The sequence below is a fragment of the Gopherus flavomarginatus genome, chromosome 6 (genome assembly GCF_025201925.1).
Source record: "Gopherus flavomarginatus isolate rGopFla2 chromosome 6, rGopFla2.mat.asm, whole genome shotgun sequence".
Classification (NCBI taxonomy): Eukaryota; Metazoa; Chordata; order Testudines; family Testudinidae; genus Gopherus; species Gopherus flavomarginatus.
Window position 1 is genome coordinate 82,373,494 of NC_066622.1, and position 12,368 is coordinate 82,385,861.

At 41.4% G+C, this 12,368-nt stretch overlaps 1 protein-coding gene across 2 annotated transcripts in view; it reads left to right on the top strand.

Moving 5' to 3' along the window:
- Window positions 1-12,368, top strand: part of SH2D4B (SH2 domain containing 4B) — a 126,104-nt gene that overhangs the window by 34,659 nt on the left and 79,077 nt on the right. For both annotated transcript variants that reach the window (XM_050959104.1, XM_050959103.1), the window contains exon 4: window positions 6,231-6,378. In XM_050959104.1, coding sequence (XP_050815061.1) covers window positions 6,231-6,378 — 148 coding nt within the window. The remainder of the gene's footprint in view (window positions 1-6,230; window positions 6,379-12,368) is intronic.

A 12,368-nucleotide genomic window follows, 5' to 3' on the forward strand; every position in this document is an offset into this window, starting at 1 on the left:
TGCAGGAGACACAACCGGCTCAGGTTATGAAAGGGAAGGGTCTGGGAGGTTCACAGAACAGGGTCCCAGTGAAAAGGTCCAGAAGGCCTGCGGTGAGGGGTGGACCCACTCAAGGAAAACCCAAGAACATTGTGTCTGACAGAGTAGGTGAGAGAGAAAGACAGTTCATTGCAGAGACTGCAGTGTGTGGGGGGAGGTTTAGAAATGAAGAGATACATTTATTATGTTAATAATAGAGTATTACAAAAGTGTAGTGCCAATTTGGCTGCAGTAGCTCATGAGTGTGAGTGCCAACCTCAGGGCAGCTTGTCAAGAAGCAGGACATAAACCCCAAGTTGGCAGTTAGAGTTCACCAACCAAATAATGAGTGTGAACTTCTCTAGCACTATAGCAGCCTAACCATGGACTCATAGACAGTCCTTTTGGGTACTCCCATCTATCTTTTTACCCAGGCAAATTTGCCTTTGTGATAGATGGTCCCATACCTCAAGAATCACAACCATATTCAAGTTACTCCCTGTTCCAAAGGACCAGTCACTTACCCCAGGTCAATTGCACCTCATATCTCACACCAAAGGCAAGGTTTGTAGCCAATCCTGTAATAAACTAACTAAAGATTTATTAACTAAAAATAGAAATGAATTATTTATCAGGTTAAAACTGGTAAACATACTCAGAAAAATGAGTTACAATCTTAGGTTCCAAAATGTAATAAAAATTGCTGCAATATGCAATATTTCTGTGCCCTTTAGAGCTAAGCAGATTGGGGATACCTTGCTTACGCTCGCTAATATTGCCTTCTCCAAATTCCAAGCAGCATAGTGATAACAATGTCTTCTCAATGGGGATTTTTATTGCCTTCAAGCTGTGATGGGATGAGTGCTTGTGCATGTCCCCTCTTTGTGGGCATGAGGGAAGCAATCAGCTAAGTCTTTTGTTCACTGATGTTCCATAATGGATTGTCTGGTGTGTATGGGTCTTCTTTTGTTGGGGATAAGCTGATTCCTCTTGTGGTAAAGTAGTATTTCATACTTGGTAATGCTTCTCTCCTCATTGTGCGGGTTTACAGTTTTAGCAAACACTTTTATAGTTACAGAGAAAACACTTAGGCTATGTGTACCCTACATCATTTATGCTTCTGGTGAAGGTGCTCTAAGCCTACAAAAGAGAGCTTTCCCATCTGTTTAATATCTACTGCCTCCATGAGAGGCAGTAGCTGTGTTTCTGTCTACACAAGCACTTAGGTAAATATAATGTATGTTGCTCAGATGTATGGATTATTCACACCTCTAAGTGATAAAAGGTATACCGATGTAATTTGTAGTGTAGACAGTATTTGTAGCTCTATCTTATAACATGGGATGAAGATATTATAAGTAAGATTAATACCTATGGTAAGCTTAATAGTGTTACCTGTAGTATAGAACTTTCCTTTTTTAAGGAGTTCTAGGAGCGGTCTATTTGTTGTTCCTATATGTGGTGGTTTTGGTGCTGTTATGTGCTTCATAGGCACATCATTATTAACATCCATGATTTCAGCGGGAAGGACTTCAGTTTTGGTTCATTATGAACAACAAGCCTTTAAAAATAAAAGGCTAGATCCTCGGTATGACTCCATTGACAGTGCTGTCAGATGTTGCTAGATGTTCTGCTGCATGTCTGTGTTCTCCCTGTGTGCTGTCCCAGCTCTGCGCAGACAGTTGGCACAGCAGACCTCTAGCAAACTGCCCAATGACCGCAAGATCCGTTAAGGTACAAAGGCACCTAGCTAGGTTTATTGTCAATGAGGGCACGGTCCTAGTATCCCACAGACTCTACAGGACCACTAACACCTGTATGTCCATTACAGTGGACACAGGTCAGTGAATGGCGGGACTTTCCATTCTCCTCCAACCCCAGGTCAGCCAAAGACACTCCCTCTGAGACTCCATTTTATACATCTATGGAAACAAGTTATGTACTGCTCCTCTGATGCAGTTATTTGACACCCTCTGACGTAGCCAGTTACCACCATCACCTGGTACATCTCTATCCATCACGCTGTCATTCTGACCTTATTTTTAGGATGGGTCAGTGTGCTCCTGTTATTTTTAGGGAATGTGTTGGTATTAAGGTGTTCTAGTGCCTCCCTACTGGAGTGTGTTTGCAAGAGTGCTCTGTGCCTAGCACCTCTTAGGAATGTGTGATTCTGCAATATCAGCCCTGTTCTTGCCAGACTTTGTGAGCTTGCAAACTGGCAGAGTCTGACTTCTGCTCACTTTGCTTCTTTGCTTTATATCAGCAAAGCTTGATCACTACTTTAGTTCAGGCTTACATCTCACAACAGGCCTCTGATACAAGGCCTTTATATTTCAGGCTCTCTTTCTACTACAGACAGTAATGGGGATGCCTTGACTTACACCACCTGAGAATCTGACCCATTAAAAGTTTTCAGACCACCTGCAAAAGTGCCTGAGTTGTTGCAGAAGGTAGAGACTTGTATTTGCTCCACCCTTCCATCCCCTGAGGATAATTGCTTTCAATTAGTAAATTGCTTACTTTTTTCAATCACTTTGAAATGTCAATGGACATAAACCCTTATTCAGCCAGCTGACAGAGCTCTACCACTAAGTAAACCATTCCTGAGAAACCCAAGACACCTGGCCTTGTTTATTCACACTTGGCAAGCTAATACTGTGTTTCTCCATCCTTTCTAATAAAAGCGTCATTTTTCCTTAAGTATACCTTTTAGTGTGTTCCATAGCTCAGAACAACAAGCAGCCTGCTCTCTGTGACTTCTTCTGACCCTCACTGAGATCTGAAAGGTCACAAATGACACACTAATACTGCTTGCTTTGAAGAGTCTCCTTTGGGGGAAAAAAAAAATCAGTTCCTCAGATCTTAGTGGCAAAAATACTCCCCTGCTCACAAACAGTTTATAAGGTGGCAAAGGAAGGGAATAAGAAAAGTTGCTCTGAGGTGGGAAAGCAATGTAATCCCTGGAAACCAGGTTGTTTTACATGCCTCAAAGGAAGCCCCCTCCAGTCAGTTACTCTCCTCTTATGGGTGGCAAGCCATGCAATGACCTGTCGCTGTGAGACCAACACTTATGGAATGGCTACAGCAGCTGTTTGCCTGACTTTCTCCTGCCTGAAAGGAGAAAAGATAGGAATCTTAGGAATCAGATTAGATGTGTGAATAGCTGGTCTTTTTTTCAGTTGTATTTATGGAACAGTGTATGAATGAATAAATAACACCTGGTACTTGTATATCACTTTTCAACCAAGGATCAGATGGTTAAATTATGACAGAAGTGACAAAACTATGAGTAAGACAACTTCAGTCCATATCTTGCAGACATTTCTGCTTACTTTTTATCCATGTGAGTAGTACCATTGAGCATTGACTGGGCCTGCTCTCAGGTATAAAATTAAGCATGTTTGTGTTTGTAGGATTGGATGCTTATCAAAGCCCACACAGCAAATCAGTGCTAAACTCAGGAGCTGAAGCAGGAAGTCCAGTATCCCAATCTCACATTCTAACCAGGAATCACAGTGAAATTGATATACATTGAGTAAATCCATTTATTTAGATGGAGTTACTATCAAATTTCACCAGTGTGACTAAGATCAGAATCTGGCTTTTCTGCCTTTCTACATGTTCCCTACTCTCAACATAATAAACTTTTAATGGCAGGGACCACCGCTACCTGTATGGTAGTACTATGTGTGGCTCAAGGGAGCTCTAAACCCGACTGAGGCCTCTAGCTGATACCATAATAGGATAATCTGAAGGGCATTTCACATCGCATATTGAGCTCTTCTAGTTTATCTAGCTAAATCCATTTAAACAAATCATCAAAAAAATTTTTCTTCTTGTGGCAGTATAATATCAGGCAATGCACTGTATTTTACTGTTGGTTTGAACTGGGGCCAAACATGCAGCACATACTTAGTCTCTAGGACTCCAGCACTATGAGGCTGGTCTGGAGGATGGCTTTGGTTTCTGACACTCCTATGCAAAACAAATAACTTCACCTTTTCCTTCATCTAATATAGTGTGCTCAAAGCAGAAAAGGCTTAACATGTAATGAGCCCTGTGATCTAAAGCAATTTATTACTGCATCATTTGTGACTCAGTGGACAGTATCTGAATTTCCATTGAAAAGAAAAGTGGTTATTTCAATGCAATGCTTTGAAGAAATTAGTGGAGCCAATAAATACTAAAACTCCATTGCACTGCCAAAATACAAATAAATGATGAAAATGGTCCCCTTTTTGTGGTGCCAGCTGGCCTACTCAAGATAGCTCTGAGATACAGAAGCATAGCAGCGCTGTCTTAAGATTTCTCAGCATGTGTTCTGACAATATGTATGGTTCATTCTCTTAGGCAACCTCTCCCTTCCACTCACCTGATGAAAAGATTTGCACATAACCCCACAAAGGGAACCTTGCAGTGTTTTCTCCCTTAGCCATCTCCTTCAGGTTTTAGCACATGAACGGACAATAGCAAACTGCAAACACTGAAATTTGCTGGCAGGAAAGGTATTTAAAACTAACTGCTAAAAGTAACAGGCATCAGAAGATGATCATGACTAGTAACAAATACTTAGCATGAGGGCAGTCCGTCTGAATTGTTCTGGGATCCTGTTCGATTTCTCACACAAACTATGGTAGGCCCAAGTTGGGTTGGATGAGAGACCTCCAAGTTGCTAAACTAATGTCCCAGAATGGGAACTCTGCATTTACAGTGGGGATGAGCAGAGTGTGGACATGGAAGCTCTGAGTTTTTAGAGAACACCATCGCTCTGTTTATCGTCCCAACTCTAACATCTCTCCATTCATTTGTATATATGTATAGTTTTTAATTAATAGTCTGTGGATTGTTCTGGTTATGTCATGTGTCCTGCTGTGATATACAATGAATTGCTTTTATTTTCAGATTTATAAGCTATATCTTTCTACAAAGTTCGGAGTGTACGAATATTTCCTAAAAACACACAATCTTATCCAAAAATCACTTCCGTTCTCCATTCCACCCCACTCCAAACATCCTTAAGTCTTGGACAAAGCACAGTCCATTAAAGGAAATTAAGAAAAGCCTAATTTAAATGGAAAAATCCAATATAAACACTTAAAAAGAAATCACTGGATTTTATTCACCCTGATATGCTATTACCCATGCACATTTGCTAGTATTAAAATTCTAGAATAACCCATATTTGGTATGGGTCCATTTTAGTGATGTAGGATGCACTGCTGAATGAATTGTGACAAAGTTGTTGAAATGTTTATATTGCCCCCAAAGGAAATATCATTTGTTTCATTACAACACAAATTGCTGGCAGGGCAGCTCCAGGCACCAGTGCAGCAAGCGCGTGCCTGGGGCGGCAAGCCGCAGGAGGATCGGCAGGTCCTGTGGTTTTGGCAGCAATTCGGCAGCAGGTACACCAAAGACATGAGACCAGCAGACCTCTCGCAGGCACGCTGCCAAAAGCCGCCTGACTGCTGTGCTTGGGGCGGCAAAATACATAGAGCAGCCCCGATTGCTGGGATGTTCCTTGTCTGCTTTTCCTATTGGAATGGTCTCCTATTATATGAGTGAGCAATTGTATTGATGTCTGTGGGCTCAATTCTCTTCTGCATCAAAGCTTGCTCTGCACAATGGAGGGGAGAGTGCCATCAGGAAAATGAAGACTAGAAAACATGGTCTCTTTGTCAGTCATGGCATACTAGTATTGTATTTTTTCAGGCTGCAAAACCAATAAAAGCAGTGAAGTGATTAGAGCAGGTTTAATGCATTCTGCTGATCCTACAAGAGAACAAATGACTTATCTTTGGGATTAAAGCTGTGCCACCAGTGGGGATACACGTGGTATGGAAACAATAGCACAATTTGCAGATATACCATTTGTAGCGGGCCGTTGGTAGAGGAGTCACATGACACAGCAAGTGTTCAGTATAAACATCAAGATCTAGCTATTGTAGGTGCTTCTGTGTTCCCCATTACTGTAGTATCAGAGCACTCACAATTTTTCATGTATTTATCCTCTTGATAACCCCTGGTAGGTAAGAAAGTGCTGTTATTCCCATTATATAGTTGGGGAAGTGAGTCACAAAGAGACTAAATCACTTGCCAAAGGTCACATAGGAAGTTTGTGAAGGAAGAAGAAATTGAACCAATGTTCTAATGACTGGACTATGCTTACTCTCTAATGATTTTTTTCCTTTTCCTGTTTCTTTTTTTTTAAGAAAAGAGAGGAAGAAGAGAGGCAGAGAGGTGAAGAACAGATACGACAGCAAGAAGAACTTAGAGCAAAAGAGTTGTACTTGAGCCTCAAGCAAGCTCAACAGCACAGCCAACACAGTGAACACGAGGATCAGGAGTGGAAAGAACAGTGTGAGTAAACTTAATCGATGAATGAATATGAAATATGCACAGATCTTACCTAAGCTTGTGCAAAGTACCATGGGGAACCATAGAACCCACAAGAAACAGTCATACGAGTGGGGAAGCTGCTCTTTACACAACCATGGAAAGCAGCATTTCTTTCTAGACAAATTCATCTTTTATGAGGTAGATTCTACATCCAGTGTTCCAAAATGCCTCAAGTAAAAAAAATGCATGTGATTTTTTTACCTTGTGCAGTACAAGATTGCACACAATTTTGCTGCAAGCAGCCAATTTGTCCTTATGTTGCAAATTTCAGTCACTTTGCCAATTTCATATTTCTTTCTGCATAAAGTTGCATCATCATTCATTTTCTGCAGTGGAAGCTACCTTGTGCAGACAACACCATAGAAAGCAATTTGATTTTTTTTGTAAAGTCTGATGAAAAAAAATTCTGACCATCTGTATTTGAACATCTTATACTAGAGGATTCAGCTTTGAATAGACAAAAGTTGTTGTATGCATATTTATTCTAATATGGCTATTTTAAGAATTCCTTACAAGCTGGTAGGGCAAAATGCTTATGTCCTTACTCTGGCAAATTTCCATTGACTTCAAAGGATTGTTCTAAATGGCAGTTTTGAGCATGATCTAGAATAGATCTTTATGACGTTGCATTCGTAGCAGCATTTTTCATTGTGGTTCCTAGCCACACTGAAGTCTTTTATAAATATCATCAGTGTGACTGACAAAAATTTAGAAACACAGGAGTAGCTTGTGTTCAGCTATAGCCATGTAGAGGGCACATCCCATATGTGACTGTGTATACTGTATATAAGGTTCCCAGTAGTTTTGTATAAGGGTGGTCTTAACAGGTTTCAGGGAATAAAATATGGTTAGCTGTCACTTTTATATAGTAATAACTCTGAGATATTAAATGTGCGACCTTCCTGTTAATGAGAAAAATTACACATTTGTATCAAGCAAAGAATGTGCTTTATATCTGCTGACCTACATTGATTTGATTACTTAACAGAAAAAGAGGAAGAAATATTTGGAAGGTTTTAACTTGAACAGCGACATTGAGCTAATTGTGTACAACACAAAGATTAATAAAGTAAGCACTTAAAGTGACATTTATCTGGGTCAAAGATAAGCGTGTGTTGTATGAGATAATTCGGTAACTTATGAAGTAGGGAAAGCAAAGCTACAGAGGTAGTGTGCTGTAATATTGCTAATTTATATATGTTAACAGTAAAGGAAAACCAACAACAGTAAAAAAAAATCTCAAAATATGTGAAGAATGTTTCTGGTTTTTTTGTTTGTTTTTTTGTTTTGTAGTTTTATTTATTCATTGCTGGAGTTCTTGGATACTGATTACCAAAGTTCTGTTTCCTGCTATTCATATGAGATGACGTTATTAAGTACAAAATTGATTTTATATTTAAGATACACTTCTGGCATTATCCAATATGGTAGCTGGCTGCCATCTATTTTGACAGAATAAATACTCTATAGATTAAATTTTCAATGAAAAAATAATTCTCTGTGAAATTATTTAAATCCAGGATTCTGTTCATTTAAAAAGGTAAAAGTTGTCCTTTTGTACTCCAGGCCTCTGAGGTATTTGGTGAGGAGCGGGGAGAGAGCATTTCACTTTTGAAATGAACAGGACTATTCCAGGTTACACCAGCTGACAGTCTAGCGTTGTCAACTTTCTAACTTCAGAAAACCGAACACCCTTGCCCTACCCCTCCTCCAAGGTCCCGCCTACACTCCCTTCCTTGCTGTCCCCCACCCTTGCCCACTTGCTCATTTTCACTGGGCTGGGGCAGGGGGTTGCGGGTGCAGGAGAGGGCTCCAGGCTGGAGCCCAGAGGTTCAGAGTGTGGGAGTGGGCTCTGGGCTGGGGCAGGTGTGTGGGGTGGGGGAGGGCTCTGGCTGGAGGTGTGTGGGCTCTGGGGTGGGGCCAGGGATAAGGGGTTTTGCGTGCAGGAGGGGGCTTTGGGCTGGAGTCAAGGGGTTCGGAGTGTGGGAGGGGGTTCTGAGTTGGGGCAGAGGGTTGGTACACGGAAGGGGGCGCGGGCTCCGGGCGACACTGATCTTAGGCAGCTCCCAGGAAGCAGCAACATGTCCCTCTGGCTCCTATGTGGAAGGATGGCCAGGGGACTCCACACCCCCCACCCCTGCCTGCAGGTGCCACCACCCCTGCAGCTTCAATTGGCTATGATTCCCAGCCAATGGGAGCTGCGGAGCCACCCCAGCCACCCCTCCCCCTAGTAGCTGGAGGGACATGCCCACAGCTTTCTGGGAGCTGCATGGAGCCGGGCTTGGAGCGTGCCTGCCCTGTTGGTGCTGTGGCCAATGACATTTTTAGTGGCCTGTCAATGGGGCTAACTGGAGTCGCCAGGGTCCCTTTTCGACTGGGGGTTTTGGTAGAAAACCGGATGCCTGGCAACTCTATGACAGTCTGGCCTAGAGGATGGTATTTCAGCAGCCCACTCAGATGGTGAATACAGAAACAGAGGAAATTTGTAAGATTCATGTCAAAAGAAAAATATTGCATATGGAAATTGGCAACATAACAAAATACTACAAATTTTACTGTGTTTAATTTGTTCTGTTTTAAAAATAATAAACAAAAAACTGGATAGTTTTTTGAAATGAATGCTGCAGTATAGGGACTGTGGTAGGAGAAGAGGGAAAATGAGGAATGGGGAAAAGAGGAAGCAGTTTTCAGCCAGGGTTTCCAAAATGGTTCTGAACACAGTTTTTCCTAGTCTGCACTTAGATTGTGGCCAATCAACACTGCTTTGATTGCATCCAGGACTGGCGCTAGGGGTTTTAGCGCCCTAGGCACACGGCAATTTCGCTGCCCCACGCGCTCGTCCTGCGGCTCCAGTGGAGCTGCCACAGTCGTGGCTGCGGATGGTTGGCTGCTCCCGTGGCTCTGGCGGAGCTGCCACAGTCGTGGCTGTGGACGATCGGCTACTGCAGCAGCTGGTCCACCGGAGCCACACGAATAGTGCCCTCCGGCAAAACGCTGCCCACCAATAATCCTGGCGCCCTAGGCGATTGCCTAGGCTGCCTAAATGGAAGCGCCGGCCCTGATTGCATCATTTTCTGATGCACATTGTTTGCAAGAGTTTATTTCTGTAGCACAGGCGAGTCTTTGGAGGGAGTCTAAATTAGTGTAACTTGCATTGTCTTCTCTTATCCTGAAACTGTATGCTCACAAATTTGGATGCCATCTAGTCCTCCATAGACTCTCTTCAATTTACTTAGCATCACGGCCACATGCCAGTGAGTAACTTACACCCATACCTGTCATTTAAGTTCTAAGTTTGTCCCTCTGGGCTTGATTTACCTCACACACCAGTTTCATGTTGGTGTAAATCCATTAAAGTCAATGAGGTTACTCCTTTTTTACACTGGTGTTATTGATAGGAAAATCACGTCCACTGAGTCGAAACAAGTCTAAGTTAGTGTAACTCACGTGGGGAGGGCTGGAAGAGGGGAGCGTAGCAAGAAAAGTAACTAATAGAAGCATTTAGAATGCATATGTGAAAGTAGGTTTAAGGAAATCTAAAGGAGTGTAATGCCACCGTGCATTCAAATTCAAAATTTGTTCCTGAATGCCTCTCTCCACTTTTGAGGTGGTTCTTTCTGTTCAGGCTTTAGGCTCCCCATTGCACCATTGTGGCAAAAGTTTACAGTACTGTTAGGCTTGCAGTAACTCTGTTTGGTCTTTGTCCTAAATACTAAATAAATAAATAAGTAAGCACATGCCTACGCAAAGGAGGCACTGTCAGATGCAGCATTAGCATCTTTGCCATTCTGCACCTGCTGTTGAAGGCACATTACCCATTAGGAGCTGGGCCAGGTTCTTCTTGAAGTCAGCCCCCGCACTCAGCAGCAGCAGGGGTCACAGCTGAAGAGGCGCAGCACTGCTAGTGCATCTGTTGTGGAGGGCAAATGTAGCAATGATATTGATGACACTACTAATTTATTTAGTAGATGGAATTTAGAAAGGAATGAGGATTCATCGCTCATCATCAGATTATTTCTCAGCTGTTTATTGCCAAAGCAATAGGCATAGACGAAGTGTTGCTAATTTTAGTTTCTGTTGTTCACTTCAGTTCACTTGATTGTGCCAAATAACAATAAAAGCCCTTAGAACTGCTGTAGTGTCACTTTGCTATAGTTAATTGAAATACATATTTTTAGTGCTTTTTAATAGACTAAATGTCTAGTGTGGAATATCTTGAGTAATTGCCACTATAAAAAACAATTGATGTTATAAATGTAATTATGCATTTAGATTTCACATGCTGGACATATGATAGGAATGTCTTGGAGAGCAGTTGTGAGTTGATACAAGTATAGAGGGGTATAAGTGTATTAGCAGAGTAGTGTATTAATGGAATAATATGAATAAGATTAGTGAAAAAGAGTGAACCAAGAAGTCCATATTTCAGTGTGCTTGTAATGACTAATAATAGCATGAGACTAAGAAGAAGTAGAGTTAGTTTGGGAGATAGGCCATGTATAGATACTGCTCAACTTTGTTCCTAACCATAATAAAATCCATGTCATGGATTCTCAGAGCGTTCATGAGTAGTATTATGTTCCAGTCTCTGAAGTGATCTGTCCTTGTTGCACAACTGCAAACAAAGGACTTGTAAAATACCACTGGAAAAATTGTTTAATACTTAGAAAAATGCTATTTGTAGAATAATTTGTTTGATGGAAAACAGCAAAATTTACTGACTACTATGTTAATCAAACACTGTTTGACCAGTTCTATTAATCTCCAATATGAACAGTATTGCAGTATTATTAATGGGAGCAGAGTGACTACTGCAAAAAAGTCTGTATGTTTTTGTTTGAATTTTTAAGGGAATTTGCTTAGATCTTGTGAACACAACTTCTTTGTGTTTGCTTTCCATAAAAATTCAAGTGAACATGTATACTGGCAAGGATGTTTGCTAAAAGAATGATTTTTAAGCAAATAGGCTCCTTATTCAGCAATGCATTTAAGCACATGCTTAATTTTAAGTATATGCTTGAGGCTCATTGCTTTCAATGGGCCTCAGAGTGTTTTGTTGAATAGCTTTACAGCTTTAACATAAGCAGATTGTTGACCAGGAGCCATACTGCAGAATATTTATAGGAAGCCAATTTCCCACAGGGGAACAGAAACACACCACGTGATATATACGTATACTCAAAATGTTGAATTTTGAATTTGAATATTATATAGTCATTATGAACTACTCATAAACAAGCTACAGACTAAGAATTATTAATAAGGGCACAGCTGAAGCAAAAGCTTTTAAAATTGGGATGCATATTCATGACACATTTTTTTTGCAGAACTCACCCTGCTCCAGCTGTGACTCATAGTGCCTCAAAGGCACAAAATAGACCATAAAAATGGAGAGTTCCTAATCTTTCGCAAATGATGTGACTCACGCGAGTTCAGTCCCAACACTGCATGAATTAATTCACATCTGTATTAAAACATCTACTGTTAGAGTCCTGTCAGAACTGCAAAGAGGGGTTTTCCCTAGTCTACATGGAAATATAGAAGTCAGTGCTCTATTTTCAGTAAAAAGACAACTTTGGTATGTTTAGAAAATTGTAGGGAAAATTATAACGTAATCTGGAATAATGAGGGCCAAATCAAATCAAATCTCAGCCCAGATTCAAAAGCTCCACTGTTCCAAGGTTCCAAGCTAGTTGGTCTCACTCTTACAAACTGCGCAGATTAGGGTTACCATACGCCTGGGTTTTCCTGGACATAACCTCTTTTTCTTTGATCCTCTGACCTCCATCCGGGTGGATTTTTCAAATAAGAGGAAATGTTGGGGATTTTTGTGAAGCAGATGGTGCAGTTCAGAAAGAGCCATCTCCACATCTCAATTGGTCCTTCCCCTGCATCCACAACTGCCGACAGAGCCATCCCTTGGGTATGACAAATTGCGCGACCGCCCGGGC